Source organism: Rhipicephalus microplus, chromosome X (genome assembly GCF_043290135.1).
Source record: "Rhipicephalus microplus isolate Deutch F79 chromosome X, USDA_Rmic, whole genome shotgun sequence".
NCBI lineage: Eukaryota > Metazoa > Arthropoda > Arachnida > Ixodida > Ixodidae > Rhipicephalus > Rhipicephalus microplus.
The window spans coordinates 466323185-466349626 of record NC_134710.1 but is presented as its reverse complement, the minus strand read 5'-3'; the positions used below and the strand labels follow the sequence as shown (position 1 = coordinate 466349626).

Here is a 26442-nt window from a genome sequence, read left to right as displayed (position 1 = left end):
AACGGAAGTGCTACACTAGAACTGTATGTCAGCAGGCCCTTCGGAGCATGGCAGTTTGTTTACAAAGCATAAAGCAATCTACACTTTCCGTGACATTACCGGATGTTAGTTCCCAGTTATATTGTGTCTTACAAAAAAAAAAGTCGCCACTTTGCCGCAAAGGTGAAGCAATTAACGCGATAGCAATGAATTGGAAGGTCATGCGCAGAATCGTGAGCAGATCGAAACGTGCCACGTGTTTCTCACGCACAAATGACGCACGAAACGTACTCACAGGTACAGTGTAAAGCGAATAAGTGTATCAGTTGTTCATTCGCTGTGTCTGAAAAATGCACCCTTTTCGCAAACAGGAGGTGTGCAACGATTGCAGTAAGCTTCGTGCGCTCGGTAACTTTAACAGAATCGTTCCAGTGCCCCAACGCCAGCCAAGACCTATTATCACCCCACCGGGAGATTAGGGCGCGCGAGAGATCGTCCACTCTCCTCCTCTCTGCGGGCCAAAGTACGCGTGAAAGATGAGAGCCGACGCACGCTCAGTGCGCCATCTTGCTGAAAATGCTGAAAACACAATTGTTCCCCCCGAGATGCCCATCTACAGCGGTAGGTGGTAGATATAAATAGCTTGCTGTTTGAATGTTGAAGCAGGTACCTCTCCCTGGCTCGGTGGTTAATGGCTCGCACTCACGACATGAAGGTCCCATGTTCGATTGCTTGCACCGGAGTCTTTATTTCAGTAATCTTTCCTTGCGTTTTCATATATATATATATATATATATATATATATATATATACGCTCCGTCACATCACCGCCGACGCCGGCGGCGAAATCCAGCTGAGAGTGTCCATAAAATTGCTATCCAATTAATATATAAGCTTCTTGAAAGTTTGTATTTTCTCTTGAGTGTATGCTCACACTAAGCAACGCACGCGTCTAAATCATGTCTTACATGGCACACGCATCGTCATTTCATGTTGATAGTTGTCATTTGTGTTTGTCATACTGCAACGTTGCATAATACACATTTTAGCACATGAAGAGAATGAAACAGCTGAAAAGGCAGCTCGGCATGCACGCCATGCTGTATACGACATGCGTGCCATGATTTGCATGTAAGGACCTGCTTTTAGGGACGAAGCTTCTTAGGGTGTGGGTTGCCCCCCCCCCCCCCTCTCCTTCAGTAGTATGTAGCCAGCTACCTTTATTTTATGAATTGCTCAACAGATGGAATTCTGTGTGTATCTCCGCTAAGACCAGTTTAAGTTTGCGAACAGTTTAAGTAACCTCAGTGTGTGTGTGTCTATTGAAATTGGCTGGGATAAAATGGTTTATTATATGTTTTTTATCTTTGCCTTGTGTACGGTACCCGAGAGCTGCACACCCACTACAAAGGGCATACTCACAATTTTTCATCACGTGATCATCTTGTAAATACCGACTAGATGGCGTTTGTGGTTTTAGTGGGATGGTGCTTGTTTCGGGGGCAGACAGACAGGCACTTCACCTTACTCATCATCATTCCCTCTGTGGATATGCTGCAATTTTTTTGAGCTTCGTTATACACTGTCACGTCATATCAAGCTTTGCATATATCGAGGAAACAAAAGGACGGCACGTGCCTCATGAGGTTGCCATGCAAGTCATGTCGTACATGACATGCGTATGTATTGAATGTTCTGTTAATAGTTGTCATTATTATTTGGGATGCAGTAACATTGCATAACCCAAATTCTTGTATATATACAGTGCATGAAACGGCTGTAAAGGCACCATGAACGTAGCATGCAAGTAAGGCCGTACCTTACATGTATCTCGGAATTCACGTCTAAGGTTCAGTTATTTACGTTTGTCATGTAGTCATGTCATAGCTTGTCAGATTTCATGTACAGTCAGTGAACAACATTGTCGCGAGCGCACCATGTTATTCATGTCATGCATGACATACCTGCCATATTTTCTATGTTAACAGTCGGGATTTACATATAAACAGTCGTGATTTACATGTATGTAAACCTGCATAATACCAATTTTGGTATGTCTAGAGGATGAAACAGCTGCAAACGCACAATGAGCATGGCAAGCAACTGACGCCATACAAGTCATTCATGCCTTGTTTTACATGTAAGAGTCAGTTATTGATGTTCGTCATACAGTTGTGTCACGCCGTATGAGATTTGTTATATATCCTGGAAACTAAGCTGCTGCGAGCACACGATAAGCGTGGCATTGAAGTCATGACGTACATCATATCCATGCCATAGCTTGCGTGTAAGGGTCTGGTAATTGTATGCGCCATACAGTCATGTCACGCCATATGAAATTTTGTACATATCCAGGAAACTAAACGGCTGTGAGCGCGCCATGAGCGTGGAACATAAGCCTTGCCATACATGTGATGTTTATTTTTTAATACTTGTAATAAATATTTGTCGGCCCATAACATTGCATAATACTGATTTTAGTATATATCTAGTGAATGAAACAGCCCCAAGTGCACCATGACTGTGGCAAGTAAATCACGTCATAAATGGTACATTTCATAATTGTTAATACATGCTATTTATGCTCGTGAGACACTCTTGACAAGCCTATTTTTGGTATACTGTAAACCGAGAAACAGCCGCGAAAGCACCAATGATGTGGCATGTAGATCATACCGTTCAGGACATACGTGTCATCAGTTTCATGTTATGACCTGTCATTTATATTCTTCGTGCATTCCTGTCATATGCTTCAGCAATTTAGGAAATTCGTACCTTCAAGTCTGTATGCCACCTCGTACACTTTTAGTATGAGATCACTCAACACATAGATGACATAATGATTGTAATTAGCCCGCACTCCTAGTTATTGAGAATAAACAGTGAAAACCAATGATAACTTTGTTATCCAACATCTTGTCCGAAGTGTCCACATTGAAACACTATTTTTACTGTACTACATATGTGCTTCTACATTGAGAGCTTTCCCCATAAGCGTAATCAAATGGTTACATTAGTGATATTTATTAGTTACGAAAGTTCATATTTTTCATTGACATAATGTTCAGTACATCTACAGACTTTTGCCGCGTTTTCGCTATGATCATTGTCAACTTTCCCATTGACCAACAAGCGATTCTTTTGCCCCGGTAATGCTGCTTTCCAGCACTACCGATTTGGAAAAGCTCATCAGAAAAAAAAATCCACCCAGCGTAATCCCACAAAATTGCATGCAACTAGAGTGCAATAAACTAATAACGTATTGTTGCGGTACAATTATCTTTTCAAGAATGGCCCCCATACACTTTCAATGACTACACAAAAGTGTCTCGGGAAAAAATCCAGCCAGCCAATTAAATTGCGTTGTACTGCGTGGCAATATTGTCATCATTAGGTGAGTGAAGTGAAATTAGTACAAATTATCTTTTCAAGAATGGCCCCCATACACTTTCAATGACTACACAAAAGTGTCTCGGGAAAAAATCCAGCCAGCCAATTAAATTGCGTTGTACTGCGTAGCAATATTGTCATCATTAGGTGAGTGAAGTGAAATTAGCAAAAGATCAAGCATTGCAAAGTAACAATTTTTTGAAGAACGCTCCCATAGAAGAACGCTCCCCAGCGCTGCCCTGTGGGGTCGGCTTTGCTGCACTGTTAGGTGTCCCAGATTGCTGGACATGAAAAAAAATTGCCAGCATATCCACAGAGTGAATGATGGAGAGTGGGGCGAAGAATTCGCCCGCCCATTCGTTCTTGCTTCCGTCCGTCTGTGCGTCCGTCCGTGTGACCGTCCATGCGTCCATCCACCCGTCCGTGCGTGCGTGCGTGTGTCTGTTCGTGCGTCCGCCCTTGCGTCCATCCATGCATCTGTCTGTGTGTGTGTCCGTTCGTCCATCTATTAAACACTCCAAGCACCACCATCTCGCATCTTTTCATCATATATTCCCCATATAGAAGCGCCGCCATCCAGCGGACATTCCAAGCACTAAACGAGAAGTGGCACACGTACACTTTCTTACGGCTTGCGCTTGGGGTCTACTTCCCACCTTTAACCACCTCGAGTTCATGGTATATACTAGTTCACTGTATTCATGGCACTGCGGCCCAACGCTCGCTAAGCCTTTCTAAAACTAAGGAGGTTACACCAAGCGAGTATAACGTAGCAACCCTTTCTTGTCAGATAGCGCTCAATATACATGCCAATGGCTGCTGATGGAGATCGCATTGTGCGCGTTAACTAAAAACCGATTGCTCCTGTCTCTCATTCCCCATTATCACCTATTGGCATGTACATTGAGCACTATTTTTTATTGTTCAACAATGCACAAAAGCATCTCACCAGCACCACCTTATAGGTCAAAATGTTATACTTGCTACATATTACAACTACGAGGGACGAACGGGTGCCGCTATAAAGAGCTTTGCCCCTGAAAGAGCGATAGGAGTTCAGAGAAAGCTTGTTTTATTTGAAGCGCCAGGTTGTTACTCTGGCGGCAGTTCAGTGCCATTCATAGGCTCTTCATCGTCTTCAGACATCGGAGAGAGAGGACGGTCGAGGATCTGTGACCAACGCTGCTGGATACTACCGACAGCTTCTGCGAATATCTCCATGAAGTAGGGAAGCTGGTCCATAATACGATCGTAGTACTCTTCCAGAGCGGGGTACTTGTCTATGTCTACGAAGCCATTCTGAAAGAAAGCGAGCAAGCTCAATGGAGGAAACAAAAAGCAGTCTCGCTCAGGCTGTAATAATTTTGGAGTGTACCATGCCGAAACCATCACATAATTATGAGAAGCCGTTGTGGAGGGCTCCGAAAATTTCGACCACCTCAGGTTCTTTAACGTGCACATGAGTCAAAGCACATGGGCCTCAAGCATTTTCGCCTCCATCGAAAATGTGGCAGCCGGGGTCGAGATTCGATCCCGCGACCCACCGGTCAGCAGGCGAGTGCCGTATCCACTAGACCACCATGGCCGGTATCTCACTCAGGTTTCACTTTCGAGTAAAGCAAATATCGACGCAGGCCAACAAGATTGTAACATTTTGTATCTTGAGGTTACATTGACCCCTCGAACAAGTACAACAATAAAATGTGGCAGTGAAACGCGCGTGTAACGCATGACAGGAATTCCCGGCACTCAAGTCATTCTCCAACAAAAGCATCGCAGCATCCCAATGAATAGACGTCAGGTAAGAATTGCAATTGGTGGAAAAAAAATCACAGAGGCAAGTTTGAAAAGTTTGTCATTGAAGCACTCCTCCACTCCTACGGCTGCTAAGCATAAAGCACGATGTCAAAAACACACCCGTCGGAACCGTGCCCCGAAACAGAATGTGAGAAACGAGTGTCAAAGTGAATATTAGACGCATTGTGAAGGAGCCAAGTGCTTACCGTGAAAGCGATCGTCAGGTTGGCGATGATTGAGAGATCGGCGAGCGTGAGGCTGTCGCCAACTGCGAACGGTCCTTGGATAAGATGCTGCAACCCCTGAATGACGGTACAATTGAACAATACTTTTTCCTCAGCGGTGGGTTTTCTGTCTTCGCAGAAGATTTGGCGCTGAAATGGAAAAGAAACTAAGAATATATTGGAACTGTTCATGATGCCTTAAGGGCAGAATTTGAATTCTTCGAGCGTGTTTCTATAGAGTACACTTCAGTGTTGCGGAATGAGCACATTTATTTTATTCAAATTACATTCTAGGGAATCCAAACTTGCGGTAATTGTATTCCTTTCAACTCCTCAGAATGAAAAAAAAAGCAGCCCGTTCCCCATGGCCAGCAAGTCAGTTTCATTCCTGCAATTCCTCAACGAAGGAAAGGCATATAAGAGAAATGGCGATAAACCACCGCCATGCAATACCACAAATGCCCCACTATTAGACGTTGCACTTTCTTTAATGTGTGAAGCATCCACAACTAATCGGCTTCAAGAAACCTTACCAGAAAACTGGCGTGAAGAAGCACAATTGAAAATGCATAGACAATTGTGCCGGCACTTAAAAAAATTGAGGTTTAGCAGCCCAAAACGGCAAAACACTGCAGAAGGAACGCACACATTGCTCTGAACTCAGTGATTTAATAATGCGAACTCAACACCTTTTCAATGGAACGCATGGAAACAAATAGCGTAATGGAAAAAAACATTAAAACTTCGTGCTGCCTATGACTCACTCACCGACCAATTCGGCATATGTAAACCATACGAAATGTTACATACGGTAAATTAACGAAATACGGTAACCAAGCAAGCCATTTACGTTATAGCGTGCCTCCACCTTCACGGGAAGGCCTTGGTGCTTTGTAGATGCATGGATGCAGGTAAAATTATCCGGCAAAAGGAAAATGACAAGTACTTCAGACCTGTTAACCATGCTCGTAAGACCTTAATACAAGTAAGGTGAAACCACAGATCCTGCGACCATCACCAACCTGATTTCAATGACTCCTCGATTTTGTTTATATTACCTTAGTTAGATACAGCGACCACGTATTGAATAGCGAGGTAAATTTACGAACGTTATCTCATGAGTATTACTATTGGGCATCTAACGATATGCATGAGGCAGCATTAATATGTCACTTCTTGTGTGAGTGCAAGCGATATGGCAAACATGCGCTGCTGCGAGAACTTAAGGTTCAGGCCTTAAAAATGAAATTTTTGTGGGAAGCTCATGTATAAAAGCGCACGAGCATATTGCCGAAATTATGCACAAATTTGGGCCACTGGGTTGGCGGTGGTCATAGGTTTATTAGGTAACCTCCGACGGCCACTAATTTAGTGGACGAAATAGCCGAGAAGTCAACATACCAACGTACCCTTGGGCACGCCTGCATTTTCAAAAACCGGAGAATCCTACGTATAAGGTTGCTAAAACGTGTTGCACTGAGCTCGCGCGATACAACCCAATGGGAACGACGTTTTCCCGAATAAAAAAATATTCGGGTGCATGCGTACAGATATATCGTGCATAGCAGTAAGAATTCACTGTGCTCAAAGACAAACATAACAATATAGAGGTTGTTTACGTGCTTTTGTGTCCACCATTTTCAGTGTTGCGTAACGGTGTCGTGTCAACCTAAGCACACATATTAAGGAAAAGAAGGTACATGATGCCCTTATATAGAGCAACTTGGAGCACTACTCGTTGCACTTAATGTTTTCATGCTGCATTACAACCAATGAAGCTGTACAAACAATGCAGAAATAAGTAATACGGAGAGTGCTGCTACATAAGTAAACAGTGCACCAAAAAGCTGTGCCTGAAAAGAATATGCGTGTCCAGGTGGACTCGCCCATTAGATTACATATATAGAGTAAGATTTACGTAGTAGATTGTGTTCAAAACTACACTATAAATAAATAATTTACGAAGCATAACATCTTGACGAAAGAACCTAAAACAGGTTTGAAGGAACTTAAAACAGAAGGAACTTAAAACAGATCTGGGGTTTAACGTCCCAAAACCACCTTATGATTGTGAGAGACGCCGTAGTGGAGGGCTCCGGAAATTTCGACCACCAGGGGTACTTTAACGTGCACCCAGATCTGAGCGCACGGGTCTACAACGTTTCCGCCCTTATCGTAAACGCAGCCACCACAGCCGGGATTCGATCCCGCGACCTGCGCGTCAGCAGCCGGGTACCTTAGCCAATAGACCACCACGGCGGGGCCTTAAAACAGGTTTCGAAAACGAACATCAAGCAGGTTGCACTGTAAAGCATTTCAGTGACGTCCTTGCTCGCGGTGCCAGATAAATGACAACTTTCACAAGTAAAGGGTACCCTTAAAACAAAATTTTGAAGCTAAAGTTGTTTCGTGACAAATTTTTACTGCTGACAACACTTTGTTTGCTACTTTTGATGCAGAACAGATGGTAACTGAGTGCTGTGTTGTAGGGTTCCATCTTCAGCGCTGTCGATAATGTCGAGCTCCTGACAGCGACTAGCCCTATTACATCATTACACCTCTTGTATTGCCATTGGGTGTTTTGAATAGGAGCTGCTTCTGCTAACTCCGGCGTATTTCAGTTGTAATTTAAGTCTGTTGATCAGTTTCCGCTGCTCCCTTGGAGGGGATGGAAGTAGACCACCCCGGGCGCCTGCCGGCACCAGCGGCGACCGCCTACAGGAAGCGGATGGGACAAGCGAGCGACAGCGACAGTGAAGATACTCATGCTTACTATCTCAGCAGTGAGGACTTCTCAGATGACGGTTTCCAACCTGTGCTGAGCCGCAAGGCGAAGAGAAGGAACATGAGGACATCCTCATCCTCAAATATTCAAACTAAGTGAAGCGCCAAAATCGGACATAAGAGTGAACGCCAGAAAGAATATACTGGCTGTAGACGTTTTGCACGCAAGTGCGTTGGGCGTTCTGCGCAGTGTAACTGACTTGGACGGCAACCAGGTGCGCTCTCATGTTCCCTTGGGATGTGATGTAGTACCCGGTGTGATCTACGACATTGATGTCGCTATTTACAATAAGGACTTACAACTCCTTGTCAAGTCAACAACTGATACTCCAATTGTTGATGTCACCCGGCTAGGCAAGTCTCGCTGTGTCAAGATTGCGTTTAAGAGCACATCACTCCCCTCTCATGTGAAGGTGGGGTACTTCAGACATGCTGTGCGGCCTTTCATTCCAAAGCCTCTCCAGTGCCGTAAATGCATGAAACTTGGACATGCGAGCAGCGTCTGCGAGAATTCGGTGGTATGCCCCCGCTGCGCCGAGCACCATGAAGCGGATAAGTGCGTCGCAACTGTCAAGAAATGCTCTAATTGCAATGGATCCCATGAAGCCACATCAAAGGACTGCCCGCGGATTCAGAAGGAAATTGCCATCTTGAAGGAGATGGTGCGCGATCACTCATCTCATCGAGAAGCCGCAGCTAAAGTCAGAAGGCGTCGTTCACGTCGACGACGGTCTTCGAGGACGCCCGCTGCCTCCTCGACACGTTTGCGTGATCCCTCATCAGTACCACCTCCTTTGCCTCCCAGACCACATGCCGTGGGAAAGGCTGTAAAGGAAAAAGCCAGTGAGCATACCCTAACTGCGACAGAGTGGCCTGCACTTCAAAGGGAAGCAGCATCAAGCGAACCGAAGGAGCTTCATGACGGCCAGTCCGCGCTCCCGGTTCGAGATCTTTCCAACCAAGACAGGCAAGTGACTGCAATCGTCCCGGTTCGAGATCTTTCCAACCAAGACAGACAAGTGGCTGCAATCGTGCAATCATTAATTGCCACGATTCGCACGCTACTGAGCAGCATACAATCTCCGTCTGCTAAGAGTGCACTGCAAATACTGGATGCACTGAATCCAGTTCTTGCTAACTTCGTATAAGCACAATGGCTCAACAAAATCTCCACTTCCGCACTGAAGTTAAAAGTGCGTCGATTTTTCAGTGGAATGCCAGAGGCATGAAGTTCCGTATCTCGGACTTTCGCCAATTTGTTCGGGCCAATCAATTCCCTATACTTGTCATATGTGAACCAAACGTGTCAACGCCTTATAGATTGTCCGGTTATGAAGCTTTCTGTTCAGCCGCTTGCGAAGAACGAAGCAAAGTAATTGTTTACATTCGCACAGACTTGACTTATCTTTCGCACCCAATAAGTTCAAATGACGACAATCAGTACGTGTGTCTTCGTGTGAAGAAGAATGCAGTTTCGTTCACGCTTATTGGTGGATATATATCTCCGTCATCGCGATTTGACAGCGACAGATTAAAAGACATCCTAATGAGAACCGATGGGCCTTGAATCATCACCGGTGACTTCAACGCCCATCACATGCTTTGGGGGAGCACTAGGATGAATGCCAGGGGCCGAACATTGTTACATTCGCTTCCGATTACGACCTTTCCATCATGAACGATGGTACCCCCACATATCTGCGGGGTCTCACGTATGGCAGTTGCCTTGACCTGACATTGGTGTCACGGTGCTTCTCTCACAAAGTTAAGTGGTTTTGCGATATTGAGACTCATGGGAGTGATCACATACCCACCTACGTGACGATCGATGGTATCATAAAAAATTTCTCTTCCGGTGTTGCAATTGGCACTGACTGGTCAATGTTTGCATCGCGTGTTGAGAACGCTTGCCAAGAAGGCCTCGCCTGCAGCCTGGAAAATACCATAGTGGAAGCTATGCAAGCGTCCAAATGTAAATTACCATTTTCGTCTAAAGTAACACAGTTTGACATTGAACTGGAAAAATTACGAGCTTTACGAAGGCGTGCTGAACGACGATACAGACGCACAAGATCAATTTACGATCTGAGGGAAGCAAGGCGGCTCCAGAAAAAGATTCAACGACGCATTTACAAACTGGAGAGCGAACGCTGGAAAGCATTCTGCGAATATCTAGACCCTCATAAACCGCTGTCATATCTCGAGAACAGTTCGTGGTCTTCGCTCCTCTCCACAACGGCACCTTTTTAAACCTTTGGCACTCCATCAGGGAAAAACAGAACTCGAGGTGGCTGAAGAATTTTGCACGAGAGTTGCCGGGAATATTGTGAACGAGAGCATCGACGCCGTGATCATTCCTGAGACGCGATTACCAGAAATGAACATTCCAATCACCATGGAAGAACTGGAAGGTGCGTTAGTCGCTTCTAAGCGCATGTCATCGCCAGGTCCTGATGGTATTACTTATAGTGCATAATAATAAGGGTTGCAGCGCGAGCACGAATGTGCTAGAAAAAACAGACGAAAGTCGAGGTATGGAAGGCAAAGAGGACAACACGAGCGCTGAGGACAACACGAGCGTACAGCGCTCGTGTTGTCCTCTTTGCCTTCCATACCTCGACTTTCGTCTGTTTTTTCTAGCACATTCGTGCTCGTGCTGCAACCCTTATTATCATGAACTCAAACCAACTAGCCCAAATCACCATTCTACTTATAGTGCGTTGGGACACCTTGGAGAAAAAGCTAGAAAAGAACTTTAAACATGCTTCAACAACTCCTGGCTCAGCGGCAATATTCCTCGAGAATGGAAAATTAGTCGATTATTACCACTTTTGAAATCGGGAAAATCACCATTGGACTTGACAGCGTATCGCCCTATTTCCCTCGCAAGCTGCCTCGGAAAAGTGATGGAAAGAATGGTTCTATTTCGTCTCGAGTGGTACTTGGAACGATACACCAAATACCCTTCTTGCATGGCAGGCTTTCGTCGGGGCCGCTCCTCCATTGACTGTGTCCTTGATTTATCGACATTTGTTCAACAAGAAAAAAGTCGCAAGCGCATATCAGTGGCACTCTTTCTTGACGTGATGGGTGCATATGATAATGTAGCTCACGATGCCATCCTCACTTCTCTCGCAGCAATGGGTATTGGTGGACGAATGTTTCAATGGATAAAAGATTATATAACTGGCAGAGGTTTCTTTGTACAAACATATGAGGGTACAACTGCCCAACATTACACCTACTGCGGAGTACCTCAGGGAGGTGTTTCAAGCCCCACATTGTTCAATGTGGCCCTCATTGGTCTGGTGAAGGTTCTGCCAAAGTCGGTGTGCCTATCCATATACGCCGACGATATTTGCCTCTGGAGGGCTGCAGTTACTCGCCCTCAGGTGCGCGCACGAATACAGCGGGCAGCAACCCTCACAACAGCCTACCTTCAGAAACAAGGCCTAAATATATCAACTGTGAAGTGCGCGTTGATGGCGTTTACACGCAAACCAATGACGCCATACCCTGTTTACATCAATGGGCAGAGTGTCAAATATGCACGGACGCATCGTTTCCTGGGCATAATAATCGACAGAAGTCTTTCGTGGAGCCCACATTGTGCGTACTTGAAGAAGAGACTGCTATCTATTGTGCATATCATGAAATTCTTGTGCGGTAAAGCATGGGGAACTTCTGTGGCCTCCATGCTACAGCTGTACAGGGCCCTATTTCTGGGTCTATTGCGCTACAGCTTGCCGGTACTGACTAACACTTGCAAATCGAATACTCATTCATTAGAGAGTTTGCAGGGTCAGGCACTGCGTATCTGCCTAGGACTGCCCCGATGCGCTTCTACTTATGCCACAATCATGCTTGCCAAAGACCATCCGGTCAGGACATATATAGTTGTGGATTGCCTCAGAGCGCACATTCGACATGCTAGCCGTGTCCCCGACCACCACTTGGCCCTTATACCTTCCGGAAGACCACGTGCTACGTTTTCAGACGTCATAGCCAAGCACCTAAACAGCATTCCATCAGGATATACGCCAGCTGCGAGAACGGCATGCCCTTTGTGGTGCCTTGACCAGCCGCAAGTACGTCTAGAAATTCCGGGAATCAAAAAGAAAAGCAGTCACTCCAGAGTAGCATTGAAGCAAGCAACACTGCTATTATTACATGAGTTGTACTTAGACCGAACGCAGATATACACTGATGGGTCCGTCTCATCCAGCAGCTCATCAGGTGCCGCTGTAATTCCGGCTGCAGAAATGACAATCAAGTTTAAGTTGTCGCATATGACTACATCTACGGCATCAGAGCTTGCTGCTATAAGGGCTGCTTTACAATATTTCGTTCAAGAACGTCCAGGAAAATGGGTCATATTCTGTGATTCGAAGGCAGCGCTTCAGAGTTTGCAGTCTGCCATGCGTAGGAGGAGCCATGACCAACTGGTACAAGGAATAAGACATTGCCATCATGAAGCTCTAGCACGAGGGCATGATATTATATATCAATGGCTGCCTGGACATATCGGTATTACCGGAAATCAACTAGCCGATGATGCAGCCTGCTCAGCCCATGAAGAAACCCGTGTAGTCCTGATTCCTCTATCAAGGAATGATGCAGCAAGACAACTTTACCTGCTGGCTCGAGATCTCACACGCACGTTCTGGTCGTCTACCAGCTTCCAAAGGTGTCAATTTTATGAACTGGATCCTTCGCTCAAGCTAAAGCTACCATCACAACTTTCCCGTTCCGATGCGACACTGTTATGCCGCCTTTGGTTGGGTGTTGCATTCACAAAGGTGTACTCCTTTCGCATTGGTATGGCAGACACTCCTACATGCGACTACTGCGGAGATGAAGAGACCATCGAACACGTCCTCTGCAGCTGCGCTTGCTACGACACACAGCGATGCCAGCTACGGATGGTTTTGAATCGACTTGACCCCGGACCATTTTGTGTGCAGAAGATACTAGGACCTTGGGCATCTGCCTCAGTTGCGCCGAAAGCAACTAAAACACTGCTACTTTACCTTATGTCAACAAACCTGAGCGACCACCTGTGAACTCTGTGCTCCCCGAGTGTGCTCGTGATTGTGTGTACCTTCTCATCTTTGTGCAACCTCTTTTCTCCCCTTTATCCCTTCCCCAGTGCAGGGTAGCAAACCGGATGTGCATCTGGTTAACCTCCCTGCCTTTCCTTGTATCTTTATCTCTCTCTCTCTCTCTTGTATTGCCATATAAGCTGCACCGAATGTTAAGCGTCCGACTGAGAACGGACCCTTGGCCTCAAAAGCCGAACTGACACTCTTCTTCCGAGGCGGCTGCCGCACAGACACTTCAGGTATGCTATTCGAACTATAGTTCTAAACGATGGACGCATGCGCAATCGCCGCATAGCAAGTGCGAGAAAGTGCGCACGTGCTAATGGGTTAAAGCATGCAGGCAAGTAGAAAAGAAACGCAGTCTTTCCTTCTCCACTTGTGCAGATACCTCGCCTCAACACCATAACATCATGAAGTATTTGCTTTGTCATGGTGATGTCACTGCGTCGATGTATCCATGCACTCGCACATACACCTAACATATGGGGGTGTAATTGGCATGAAGTATTGTTGCACCCCACTGCGGTGGTCTAGTGGCTAAGATACACGGCTGCTGACCCGCAGGTCGGGCGGATCAAGTCCGGGCTGCATTTCCGATGGAGGTAGAAATATAGGCCCGTTTGCTCAGATTTGGGTGCATGTTAAAGAACCCCAGGGGTCAAAATTTCCAGAGCCCTCTACTACGGCATCTCTCAATCATATGGTGGTTTTGGGACGCTAAACCGCGCATATCAATCAATCAAATCGGTATGGAGTGTTAGTGCATCACCTCTGCATGGAACCATAAGTTGAAAAAGAGTAAAGTAAGAGTATACTTGCCAACTCTGATTATGCTTCAGTTCACAATATTCATAGCTCCACTGAAGTTACGCTTCATGTACGGTGCTACATGCTAATTGCGTAACTTTTCTTTTCACCCAGCTCTTTGAATACGTGCGAATCGAGTTTGTTCCTTCGCGTTTGTCAGTCAACAGTAACGGTCAACAGTAAGAGAGATGGCAGCGGTTGTTGCTAGAATCTATTCAGCACTCACGCAATATTCCACAAAGTGAGGCCGAATCGTGTTGGAGATGGTAGCCAGGACCTGGTCGATACGGGCGCGTTTCAACGGGCAGTCCGGGTACAACGGCGAATTAGGGGCGTACTTGCGCAGCAGGTAATAGGTGATGGCAGTGCTGTGGAAGAAGCGTGAACACATGGTGCGGGAGATGTAATGTATGAACAGTGTGAAGATGGCTGGGGAGATTACAGTATGCAATTGCCAGTTGTCGAACCCATGACACATGCGGTAGATAAAAGTGAAGGAGAACGACGTTTAATCCACACACAGTGAAGCCCCTGTTGATTGGTTAGGTACAAAACCAAAACGAAGTGAAAGCATTGAGCCTCTCCTTCTTGTGCACCTGTGACGCAGTGTGTGTGCCCTAGAAACAAGTATAGACTAAATAGGGAGCAGAATGTGAACAAAGTTTTTTGTACCTTTCGTGAACAATAAATCCATTATCATCCAGCGTCGGCACTTTCCGGAATGGGTTAAGCTGCAAGGAGTATAAAAAAGTAAAAGAAGAGCAATGATTTGGCAAGCAAGTAAACGCGCTTGGTTCGTGTGTTGCAAAAATATCTTTTGAGAATATGACTACTGGTGTTTGAAGTCCCAAAACCACAATATGATTGTTATGGAGGCCATTGTGGTGGGCTCCGAAAATGTCGACCATCCAAGAACGAGGGCCTCCGCAGACAGGAATGCATTCCGTAACCTTTGGGCCGGCAGCCCAGCACCACAACCATATGAACACCGAGGTAGCTATCGATCTAAAAGTAAATCTTTGTGCATTCAAAAAGAACTCAAAGACGCCTGGCACATCACTCAAAGACGCCTGACACAACGCGGAGTTGCGGTACACGAATGAACATTGCGCACACATCCAGAGATGAAGAGGTGATCAAGCGGTTAAGGTGCAGATCCTTAATCCCAAACAATTAATTTTGTGAGCCCTTCCTCACATAGGAAAACCTTGGCATGATACTGTTGCAGTCTCGTCCCCGTCAGTCAACGTCGTACGGCTTCGCGGTCACAAGCGATGGCACACTCATACAGCAAGTCGTGTTTCACATGTTCAAATCGATGAAATCACCCCGCTCACATCTTACTCTATGCGGGAGTAAAAGTGTGCGGAAACTGGGACGAACGCTGATGAAGACAAAACGAGCCTGCAACCTCCGCCGTGAGAAATGCACATGCCACCACATTGTTCCGCGTGTGAGGCTGGGCGTCTGCGGGTCCTCAAGAAGAGCAGAGTCCTTGAAGGGGCGCCTGTGAAGGGAAGCTGAGGCTTTTGAAGGGCTTTCGAAGGGGCATAGCTCGAGCTACTACTTCGAACTTCGACGATGAGGTCCCGGCCACGAGTGCTCACGCGTGCGCTATCAGAACAGACATCAGTAGACTATTTGTATACCGCTGCACATGTAAAGTGTGAGCATAAGTGTGCAGACCACGGGATCATGTGGCCAAAGGCATCAACGCGCTATCAAGCGACGAGACACCTGCAGTGGTGCACATGCATGTCCCATTGTATCAGTTGGCCTCCCATGTCGCTCTCTTTAAAGCGCTCGTATCCAAAACGACAACTGCTTGTCGTGGTCTTCGCTGCCTCGAATTTGTCGTATTTTCCTTTTTAAGGGGTGAAGCTTCTCAACGCGTTGGTCTGTTCGTCCTCCATGGTCGAACATAGCCACCGGTGGCACATACTCGCTCTGGAGTGGGTATGTGCCACAGGAGATGCGAGATGGCGGTACTGGGAGTGTTCACTAGATGGACGCACGGACGGACGCACGGGCAGACGAATGGACGGACGCGCTGAGCGGATATGTGTCACAGGGGATGCGAGATGCGAAATGGTGATAGTTGGAGTGTTCACTAGATGGACGCACAGACGAACGGACTGACAGGCTAGAAGACGGATGAGACTGATGGATGGGCGCGCGGACGTACGGACGGATGGACGCATGGATGGTCACGCAAGGACGGACGCAAGGACGGAGAAGCAAGGACGGACGGAAGCACGAACGGGCTGATGGACGCTTAGCTCCACTCATCATTCACTCCGTGGATATGCTGCGATTTTTTTTACGTAGAGGCTGTGATGGCGATGGTTCTAGCACCGGGCTCGCGTCGTTATACCAGTTTATAAGCATAGCTAAGCGTAGCCAGTTCGTAAAACTTGATGAAGCCAAGCACAGAAGTTTTCTCAGCTCAGCTTCCCTTTGTTTCGTTAGGCCTAGTTGAATTTAATGATGATACGGGGGGTTTTAACGTCTCAAAACCACTATTTGATTATGAGAGACGCCGTAGTGGAGGGCTCCGGAAATTTTGACCACCTGGGATTTTTTAACGTGCACCCAAGTAGAAGCACACGGGCCTACAACATTTCCGCCTCCATCGGAAATGCAGCCGCCACAGCCGGGATTTGAACCCGCGACCTGCGGGTCAGCAGCCGAGTGCCTTAGCCACTAGACCACCGTGGCGGGGCGACGTTCGTGCCGTCTCAGATCCGTGCGCTGGCCGCTTGGGCGAAGCGGCCATTCGTAAAACATTTATGATAATTTCTTTTTCAAAAGTCTGTTCGTGTGTTCTGAAGAGGCGCAAGGTAAGCTGACTGATGCCTCAATGATAAGACAAAACTAAACCGGCACAATTGAAATGAAACTTTTTATTACACATTTCGTATAAAAAAAACGCGTAGTCTGAAAGTGTCAATCTATAAAACAAGCTTTAACGCCCAACTGACATACGGACATAATGAGCAAAAATTTAACCTAGAATATCCGAAGTAATGCAAAAAATAACAATCGCAAGTAGGACACGTTGTATTTGGCTCAATCAAGTTTGTAATGACGGCGCACACTGTTTTTTTACAGAACTTTGGTACCAAACGAGACTAAAGTCCAGAGGCACGGAGAGGCTTGAAGCAATTAGAAGTTTTTTGAGAAAGAACGTCACTGCAAGCAGTGTTTCGGCAAGATGGCTTGTCTTCGTCAGGGCAACGGCATTGCTGTGACGAAGAAAAGTTCACTTGTCAAAACGTTGGCTCCACGGACATTCTCTGTCAAAATATTTAGACGCATTTAGTCCACGTGTATTGGTGTGACAGTATTAGAAGTAAGGACTCAAAAATTTTCAAACAGAGACTGCAACAGCTTTATGAGCAGGAAGCAGCCTATAATCCCCTGACTTCATTTGAACTACACGTCCAAAGTAAAAGAAGCCGAGAGAACTCGAATTCAAGTCTCAAAGCATTTTTCTGACATGAACTTGCTGCCGTCTTCATGAATTAGACAAGCGACATGGCCCTTCTGTCAGTCCATTCAGGCTTGCAGAGAACTGCGGGGTTTACTCATGTAGTATTGCAAAATCAATACCTGCTCAAATGATGGGACCAAGTTCTTGCGCTCACTCGTCTCTAGGAAACACCGAGAAACTTTCGCGGAACTCGAAATCACCGGGTAATCACACTTCAGAGCCGTGGAAAACATGTGCTGCCCGATTACGCCATCTTCGACAAATGCTTAATTCACTTGTTCGGCGTAGCTCCATAGGTAGCTCACTGCGGCTTCCGTTCTCTTCTCGCCATCACTTGCTGTCTATCTTTCCCGCAGTTGGCATGCACGCCAACCAAGCGCGATAACTGAACGCTATCCAACTTCTAATATCACTGACTGAGGGGTGAAAAGGAGAGGAGGCAAGCGCCACGAAGTCAAGTCAATCACTTCCCGTGCTTCGCCTTACTTAAGAGAGAGAATAAAATGAGGGAAAGGCAGGGAAGTTAACGAGAAATTGGTTTGCTACCCTGTACTAAGGGAGGGAGAATGAGGAAGAAAATGGGAAAGAAGGCGAAGAGCGAAATAGACGCACGAAAAAAAAAGTGAGCTGGGGTTCTGTAGCCTATTCAATAGGCCACTACCACGCAAAAAGTTCAATAAGGCCTTCACTTATTTGTTTTGTGCGAAGACAGATCATTTCAAGCACCGACTTGCCTTCTTTACAGGGGTATTAAAAGTTCTTTATTGGTAAAACTTGTGAAAGCCAATAAATGCGAACATTCACATCAACCTCACTCTGTTCAATCGGATCCTAGGATGCCCGGCAACCGCTACGAGCGTGCATGTCCCTTGAATACGAAACTAGTGCCGAGTTTCCGGGGCCTGGTATCACCTGATAAATACGGGCGTAAGTCTATAAGCCCAGTCCACGTTGCTGTTTTCATGTTAAGTGTAGTAAAGCTTCGATGGGCCCAGACGGGTTGAGAAAAGTACGCGTACAGCCAAATTCAAATGAGCATAGTTGATCATGCTAGCATTTAATTTAGCCGAGCAAATTACCCCAATTAAGGCAAACTCTACTATGGCCAATTAATCCAAGTAAACTTCCCCATGAGTCTGGAGGCACCATACATCGAAATACACTAATTACTCATTTACTATACATATTAAGCTAATTTATTTTTAAATAGTGTTACTTAAGACGCACACAAGTTATGGCTAATCAGTCTGATATCTAATCACACAAAACATACTCGAGTTTCACGTGGCATACTAAGGCTAATTACGCATAACTAAGCTAATGATGCAGCGCCAAGGTAAGCATAGAAAAGTCTGACTAAGTATAGTTGATCATGGCATCGTCATACTATTGCAATTATATTCAGGTGTATTTAAGCAAGCTTGTATAAAACAAGAAATAATTGATCCTAAATTTATATGAGCTCAGAGAATCGAAGCTGAAGATGCTAATTACTAATTACCAAGTCTAATCTCATTCAGCCAAATAAATGTCTTTAAACGAGTTTGATTACGTCTTCGTACTTATTGCGCTTCTTTCGTCATAACTAGGCTCATTTAGGTTTAAATTCTCCTAATGCAACAATGGAAAGCTGAGCTCAGAAAAGTTGATTTTCTGTGCTTGGCTTTAGGTTTTACGAGGCTGACTAGGCGTTGTTATGCCAATAAACCGGTATAAATGAGGACGCTGGTTCGGCTCTGGAACCCGCGCCGTCGCACCACTACGCAAAGGAAAAAATAAATAAAAGAAGTGCGCAAGATTGATGCAGCAAAGACAGCGGCACCCACAGTCATTTTGGCTACGAGCGCGTAGGAGAGAGCGGCATGAGAGGCCATCTGTTATCACGGGACGCGCACGCTCACCGCAGAAGGCGTCTCGTCAGGTATCGTCGCTAGAGAGCGCGTCGATGCCTTAGGCCACGTGATCCTGGGGTTTGCACACTTATGCTCACGCCTGTACGCGCTGTGCGTTACCGCCAAATACTTCACGTTGATGCAACATACAGCTGGAAAATGGCTTCAGTCGATAGCGCGGCCGTATCTACTTACACCAGCCTTTCGTAGTGACACACGAGATCGCATAGTAAAAATATGTATGGTATAGTTCATAAAACAATCCGATTTGTTGTTGTCGCATTCATTGTTTCGCCCTAGCGGGGAAACTTTTTTTTTTGTTTTCTGCGCGAACATTGACTGTACCTAAATGACTTATGACAGATGTTAAGAACCGAAGCCGCTTAATATGAAAGGAAGTGGTGACAAGCGGATCAGCGACGAATTATGAGCGTCGCTGCATAAAAGATACGCCTATATGTGAAGCAAAAAACTTAGCAGATCTATAAATAGTAAACTTATTATTATTATAATAATAATATTATCATTGTTATCATTATCATCTATGTTATCATTTTCAATATTATTATTATTATTATCATTATTATTATTATCATTATGATCATCATTATTATTATTAACATTACATGGGGTTTTACGTTCCAAAACCAATATAAAAACGCCGAAAGGGGGGCTCCTGAAATTTTGACCATCTGGTGTTCTTCAACGTGCACTGGCATCGCACAGTGCATGGACCTCAACTATGTAGGCTCTACCGTATCAGAGCTTTACACGCAGGCTGTTATCGCCTGTCAGGTACGAATCAACGTACAGTACCTTAAAGCTAAGCGTACAACTTCGCAATTTCCCACTACATTTTGCAATGCTTGATCGTAGGGGTCAGTGCAGCAAGCGAATGCGCATATAGAACCCTACTCGCGTGTTGAAACAGTGCCATTTAGGGCTAAATAACGCACATTGGTTCCCTTGGAACATCGTAAGTTCAGGCCACGTTGGCCGGTATCTTGAGGGACCAGATTCGTCGTGACATCACTTATCTAAAAAAATTGCATGTGCCATTCGTTAATTGATGTCGCGTTTGAATCCTCGTGTACTGTGCGTTATGGTTTTCCTCCAGAAGAAAATTTACCCTTGCCGCTGGCAACTTTGCTGCCAAATCGTGAATGGTAATGCTGAACCCCAGCTGATCAAGCGTCGCATGATTAAATCCCACGTCTCTAGTGGAAACAGTACACTCAGTAATCGAAAGATATTCATCAAGTGCAAAGTCAGATGCCCTTCCTTTTATTTTGTTATCTGGCACTGCATGGGGAGAAGCTTCCGCTTTAAGTGTACGTCATGATGCGCCAGGAATATTTGCAGTGAAACTTTGGCGGTTTCCACGTGGCATTCCATCACGTGCTGATCGCTAAATCAGACGCACAAAAAAGAAGCTTCAAAAGGACATTTTCCTTCTTAGATACGTTTTAAAGCTTGTACTTAATACAGCAAGTGAAACCAAGCAGATACCTGACGAACAGATAACGAGAATGACCTTAAAAGTTATGCAAGCGCGCGCATATAGGCATACTATCACCAGTGCCATTCGTTGTGGCCTTTCGCGGTACTGTTGAATTTTAAATTCTGCACAAGCACGCTGATTATGAATTAACCAGTTGAACAGGCGTGCATGCTCTTTTATTGGTTCCTAAGCGCCTACGTAACTGGGATAAAATAAAAAACAATGGAGTCTAAGCCGACGTGAACGGCTCCTAGTAGGATGCAAAATATGTACCACACGAATAATAAATTTGCAGGAACGCATCCACAAATCACTGCCGCAGTGGCAGAATTTCCATGGAAGCGAAATATTGGAGGCCTGTTTTCTGGTATTCAGGTGCAATAAACAGCCCAAAGTGGTTAAACTTTATCAAGCCATTCTCTACGGTGTCCCTCAAACGTACTTTTGGAACATAAAACCCTGCCAATTATGTACGGGACTATAACAACGTGGACGTGAGCTGAATGCATGAAAGCCATTGACAGCTTATAGGCAGCTCAGTGGCAAAAAAAAACTAAATTAAAGTGAATGCCCACACGCATGAATAACTCAATTTGGTCCATGCTTTCACAACTGTGTTGACTTCGCGCATAGTCACTCTTGCTCTGGCCCATTTCCCTTTTGCATCGTGGCTGATCAGAATTTTTTTCTTGCGCATGACAGTTGCTATATATCATTTCACTTTATGCCATTCTAAGCGCGAAGGAAAGTTCAGTCATGAGTACTATATATGACATTACACTAGTCTGATTATTGCCCGAATTCCGAAATTAACTAGAATGACTGCGCCCATGACGGCCCGTGATTCGATGTGCTGTAGTGCGACCGGCAGCGAAGGTTATAATGATGATGTCCTCAATAAAAATAAAGAAACCTGACATGAGGGTGTTAGAAGATAGAGATATAAAGTGGGGAGGTGGGAAAAGTACGCATTTGCGTAAAAGCGAAGGGGAAAGTCAAACCAGATGAATGTTTTGCACAGTAGAGCTTGTAAAGTGGATAAGCGGGGTTACTTATTAAGTTCACGGGGATCTTGCCGTAATGCCTGTTTAAAAGATTTCAACCAGTCGAGCACTTCGACTGCACTAGTCGTAAGTGAAGGTAATTTATTGAAAGCCCGTATGATGTAGACAGCATGGAGAATCAAGGTATTGCACCTCACCGAGTGGAACAGGAAGCACGCCTCTGAGCTGCGTGGCAGGAAACGGCTGCACTGGACTGTTCATCTCGAGCACGCACCTAATGTTCTTTGCGACGCCGCGTTTATTTATATGGCGCATGTCGATAAGTCCGTCGAGGCCCGTGCCTTTAGGTTGAAAAATGGGTGGCTGAACACTCGAATATGGCCTGAAATACATTTCTTGCAAAAAAAAAAAAGACGGGGGGGGGGGGGGGGGCTAAACTAACACTATTTCACCGTTTGTCCCTTTGGGATGAAATGTATTTAGCACCACAGTGAGGACTACCTAAGCCATCAACAATACGTTTCCGTCTAGAGAAGGTTCTGCGGGAATGAATTGACTTTACAAAAAGACACTCAACAAGCAAAGACGTAGTTAGAGAAATCGAATTCAGAGTAAATTAGCGCATAAGTAAGGAAGATCACTGATCTATACCGAGCAAACGTCGGTCTGTATGCAATGCAACATTGCATTTGGTACAAATTCAACTGTCAGCTTTCGCTTACGAAATTTTTCCATGCCTTGGCAAGAGCTAGGCTACGCTATTCAACGAAACTTTCCACAAACGCACCGTCTCAAAAGTGACTGGCGAAAAAACGATGAAACTACGTAATAGTGACCGTGAGCCTCCGTTTTCTACTTCTTTTTGCTTGGTGATTGCAACTTGCACGTTGCATAGAAAACATGACTGCAAAAAATCTGGTAGGAAATGACACGTGAACGTGCTGGAATTGACCTCAGCACATGTGCTTGAGTAAAGGCAACAAAAAAAAAACTATGCAACATTACACTTCTATTTTGAGTCTAATTGCTCCGAACCTATGACATTACTTGAGCAATTGAATTGTGCGATTAACTTAAAGGTTCCAACGAATACTTGACCTCGCATCAGAAGCGAAAATACAAACTTTGAAAAAAAAACTACACCAGTAGCGGCGACAGACCTTCATGTAATCCTCGGTAAGGTGCTCGTTCTTGGAGAAATCCAGGTTTTTCACACATAGCGCCACGTTGAGGTGCTTCGCCACACAACGGACGAAGCCACACGTGGGGCTTGTCGGAACGCTGTAAAGCTTGGCAGACATTGCGGATGAGCGCAGTAACAGAACCAACCTTCACGCACTACGTCCGCGAAGCGAATGGCCAAGTGAAGATGCCACGCGCAGACCTTTTTGACAGGGGGCGTATTCAAGGCTTACGATGTGTCGATGCAGGCGCCCCCGCTTTAAGTGCAGCGCACGCGCAACGAGCCAACCCAGCTCGCCTAGCGCTGGTGCGCGATATGGGCGGTTCCCAGCTTTACTGGATAATACGCTGAGCTTCATACTATCATTCATAGCATTCATACTACCAATCAGGTAATAAAAAAATTCGCAGAATACAACCAACCACTATTATCGCCTTTATTGATTACGAGAAGCTTTTATTGATTACGAAAAGGCATTTCATTAAGTAGAAATATCAGCAGTCATGCAGACACTGCGGAATCAGAGTGTCGACGAAGCATATATAAACATCCTGGAAGAAATATATAGGGTATCAACTGCCACCATAGTGCTCTATAAGGAAAGCAACAAAATAACAATCACGAAGGGTGTAAGGCAGGGGGATACGATCTCGCTAATGCTATTTACCGCGTGCTTACCGGAGGTTTTCAGAAGCCTAGAGTGTGAAGAGTTAGGAATAAGAGTTAATGGCGAGTACCTTAGTAACCTGCCCTTTGCCGTTGACATTGCATTGCTGGGTAACTCAGGGGACCAATTGCAACTCGATGATTAAGGAGTTAGACAAGGAGAGCAGAAAGGTAGATTGATTGATATGTAGGGTTTGACGTCACAAAACCACCATATGATTATGAGAGACGCCGTAGTGGAGGGCTCCGGAAATTTCAACCACCTGGGGTTCTTTAACGTGCGCCCAAGTCGAAGCACACGGGCCTACAACATTTCTGCCTCCATCAGAAATGCAGCCGCCACAGCCGGGATTTGATGCCGCGACCTGCGGGTAAGCAGCCAAGTACCTTAGCTACTAGACTACCACGGCGGGGCAGCAGAAAGGTTGGTCTTAAAATTAATCTGCAGAAAATGAAAGTAATATACAACAATCTAGGAAAAGAATAGCGCTTCGACATAGGTAACAGTGCACTTGAAGTTGTAAAATACTACGTCTACTTAGGACAGGTGATAGCTACGGAGCTCAACCACGAGATTGGAGTAACCAGAAGAATAAGAATGGGTGGAGCACATTTGGCAAGCACTCTCAAATTATGACTGGTAGATTGGCACTATCATTCAAGAGGAATAGCTGCATCTGGCCGGTACTTAGCTATGCAGCAGAAACATGGAAACTTACAAAAAAGGTACAGCTTAAATTGAGGACGACGCAGCAAGCGATGGAAAGGAAAATGATAGGTGTAACCTTAAGCGACAAGAGAAGAGCAGAGTAGATCAGGGAACAAACTAGGGTTAAGGATATCATAGTTTAAATCAAGAAGAGGAAGTGGACATGGGCCAAGCATGTAGCGCATAGGCAGGATAACCGCTGGTCATTAAGAGTAAGTGACTGGATTCTCTGAGAAGACAAGCGGATTAGGGGATGACAGAAAGCTAGGTGGGCAGGTGAGATTGGGAAGTTCGCGGGTATAAAGTGGCATGCAGCAGCAAGCACACGACCGAGTTGACTGGCGGAACATGGAAGAGGCCTTTGTCCTGCAGTGAATGTATCAGGCTAATGGTGATGACGCTGAGCTTCGCAGAATGTTGATCCTGTGAAGTGATGCTGTTGTTCCTGAGTTTGTCAACAAGGTGGGAACAATTATGCTCAATAAATAATTGGTTATGTCAACGAGGTTGCCATTTCGTAGTGCATCCACCAAAGTAAGAAGCGGTGGTCATTACAGGCACTAGAAGTTAGAATGAATGCCTTGCTATCTATAGAAGTTTTGTAAATGGCCCATGGGCTGGTTTCCTCAACAGGAATCAACCATTTATGAGTTGTAGCGGCTGATTTCAAAAGTCATATCCATTTTGAACGCAGTCTGACGGCCACATATATTTGGAACTATGCGTTCCTAAATCAGATGAACTGCGGTGGCCTAACTCTAAGCACTTCGAAGTTCGATGCGCAAACATGAACTTTTCAGTGGAATATAAATGCACTTGCTATCTTAAATATCAAAGCACCTATCTAAACACCGCGACTGGTGGGAGTTTTGTCGGGTTTTAAGGGCTATATGATTACGAAACGCGAGCATGCGATACGAGCATGTGCAGTGGGGGTGTTGACGACACCACCGACGCCAGATTTGCGAGTGGGTGAGACTATAAAACGCTTCGCATTTAAAATAAGTTGCCCCTGCCTGGCATGAGCCCCAGATTTTCAACGGCATTGTCATACCCGAGCTCAGCCTATGAACAAGGCTGCGCATGGGTTTTCGTGCTATCTCGGAGTCCGTGCAATCTTCTACATCTCATATTTTCTGCTCTATTATACATACACATTCATTTCGTGCCCTTATTTTTCGTTAGTATGGCTTCGTGGTTGTAACGATGAAGCAGGTAAGAATTAAACACTTTATTGGGCGAACTTGTGCTCGGAAAGAAAAGAAGTGATATAATTCTTGCTACGTGTACGACTGGAAACTCGTGCAGCGAGCATCGGCTTTTGATTGATATGTGGGGTTTAACGTCCCGAAAGCGCTGTATGATTACGAGAGACGCCGTAGTAGAGGACTCTGGAAATTTCGGCCCCCTGGGGTTCTTTAACGTGCACCCAAATCTGTGCACACGCGAGAGTCGGCTTTCTTGGTTGCTGGTGCTTCTCTGCTGGTTAGGCGGTTCTCGGTGCTGGTTGGGTGGCTAAGTAGTAGATGGTTTTTATCTTTACACTAGCATTTCCTGTGTTTTTCATTATTACACGCAGGATTATTTTTCATTTTTTATATAGGCTTGAGGCTGCACTGATGTCTCGGAATTTTCCGGGTCAGGGTCATTTCCTGTGTACCGCCTCGCTGCACGATCATGATTTACCTCTTTACTTGTTTCTCCGCAGTGGCGGCAGCAGTATTCTCGTCGCTCTGGTACCTTTGGGTGGGCTCTTCATTAAGCTCAATAACCCTAAGGCGATACAAGAACATCTATATGCCATGACTCCTAACTAGCAGAGCATAAGCGACGTGCGGCAGTTTGCTCGCGGTGGCATTGAATGCCGATCACCAGATCAGCAATGTGTAAATGATCTTCTTAAGTGTTCTT

General features: G+C 45.5%; 1 protein-coding gene across 1 annotated transcript; it reads right to left on the bottom strand.

Moving 5' to 3' along the window:
- Window positions 1-4424: 4424 nt before the first annotated feature.
- LOC119161676 (glutathione S-transferase 2) lies at window positions 4425-23384 on the bottom strand. The gene is made up of 5 exons (XM_037414225.2): window positions 23134-23384; window positions 14756-14814; window positions 14310-14451; window positions 5373-5540; window positions 4425-4668 (listed from the first exon to the last, which is right to left on the bottom strand). Exons 1-5 carry the CDS (start codon window positions 23272-23274, stop codon window positions 4462-4464), a joined length of 717 nt encoding a protein of 238 aa, XP_037270122.1. The 5' UTR covers window positions 23275-23384; the 3' UTR covers window positions 4425-4461.
- Between the last annotated feature and the right edge of the window lie 3058 nt (window positions 23385-26442).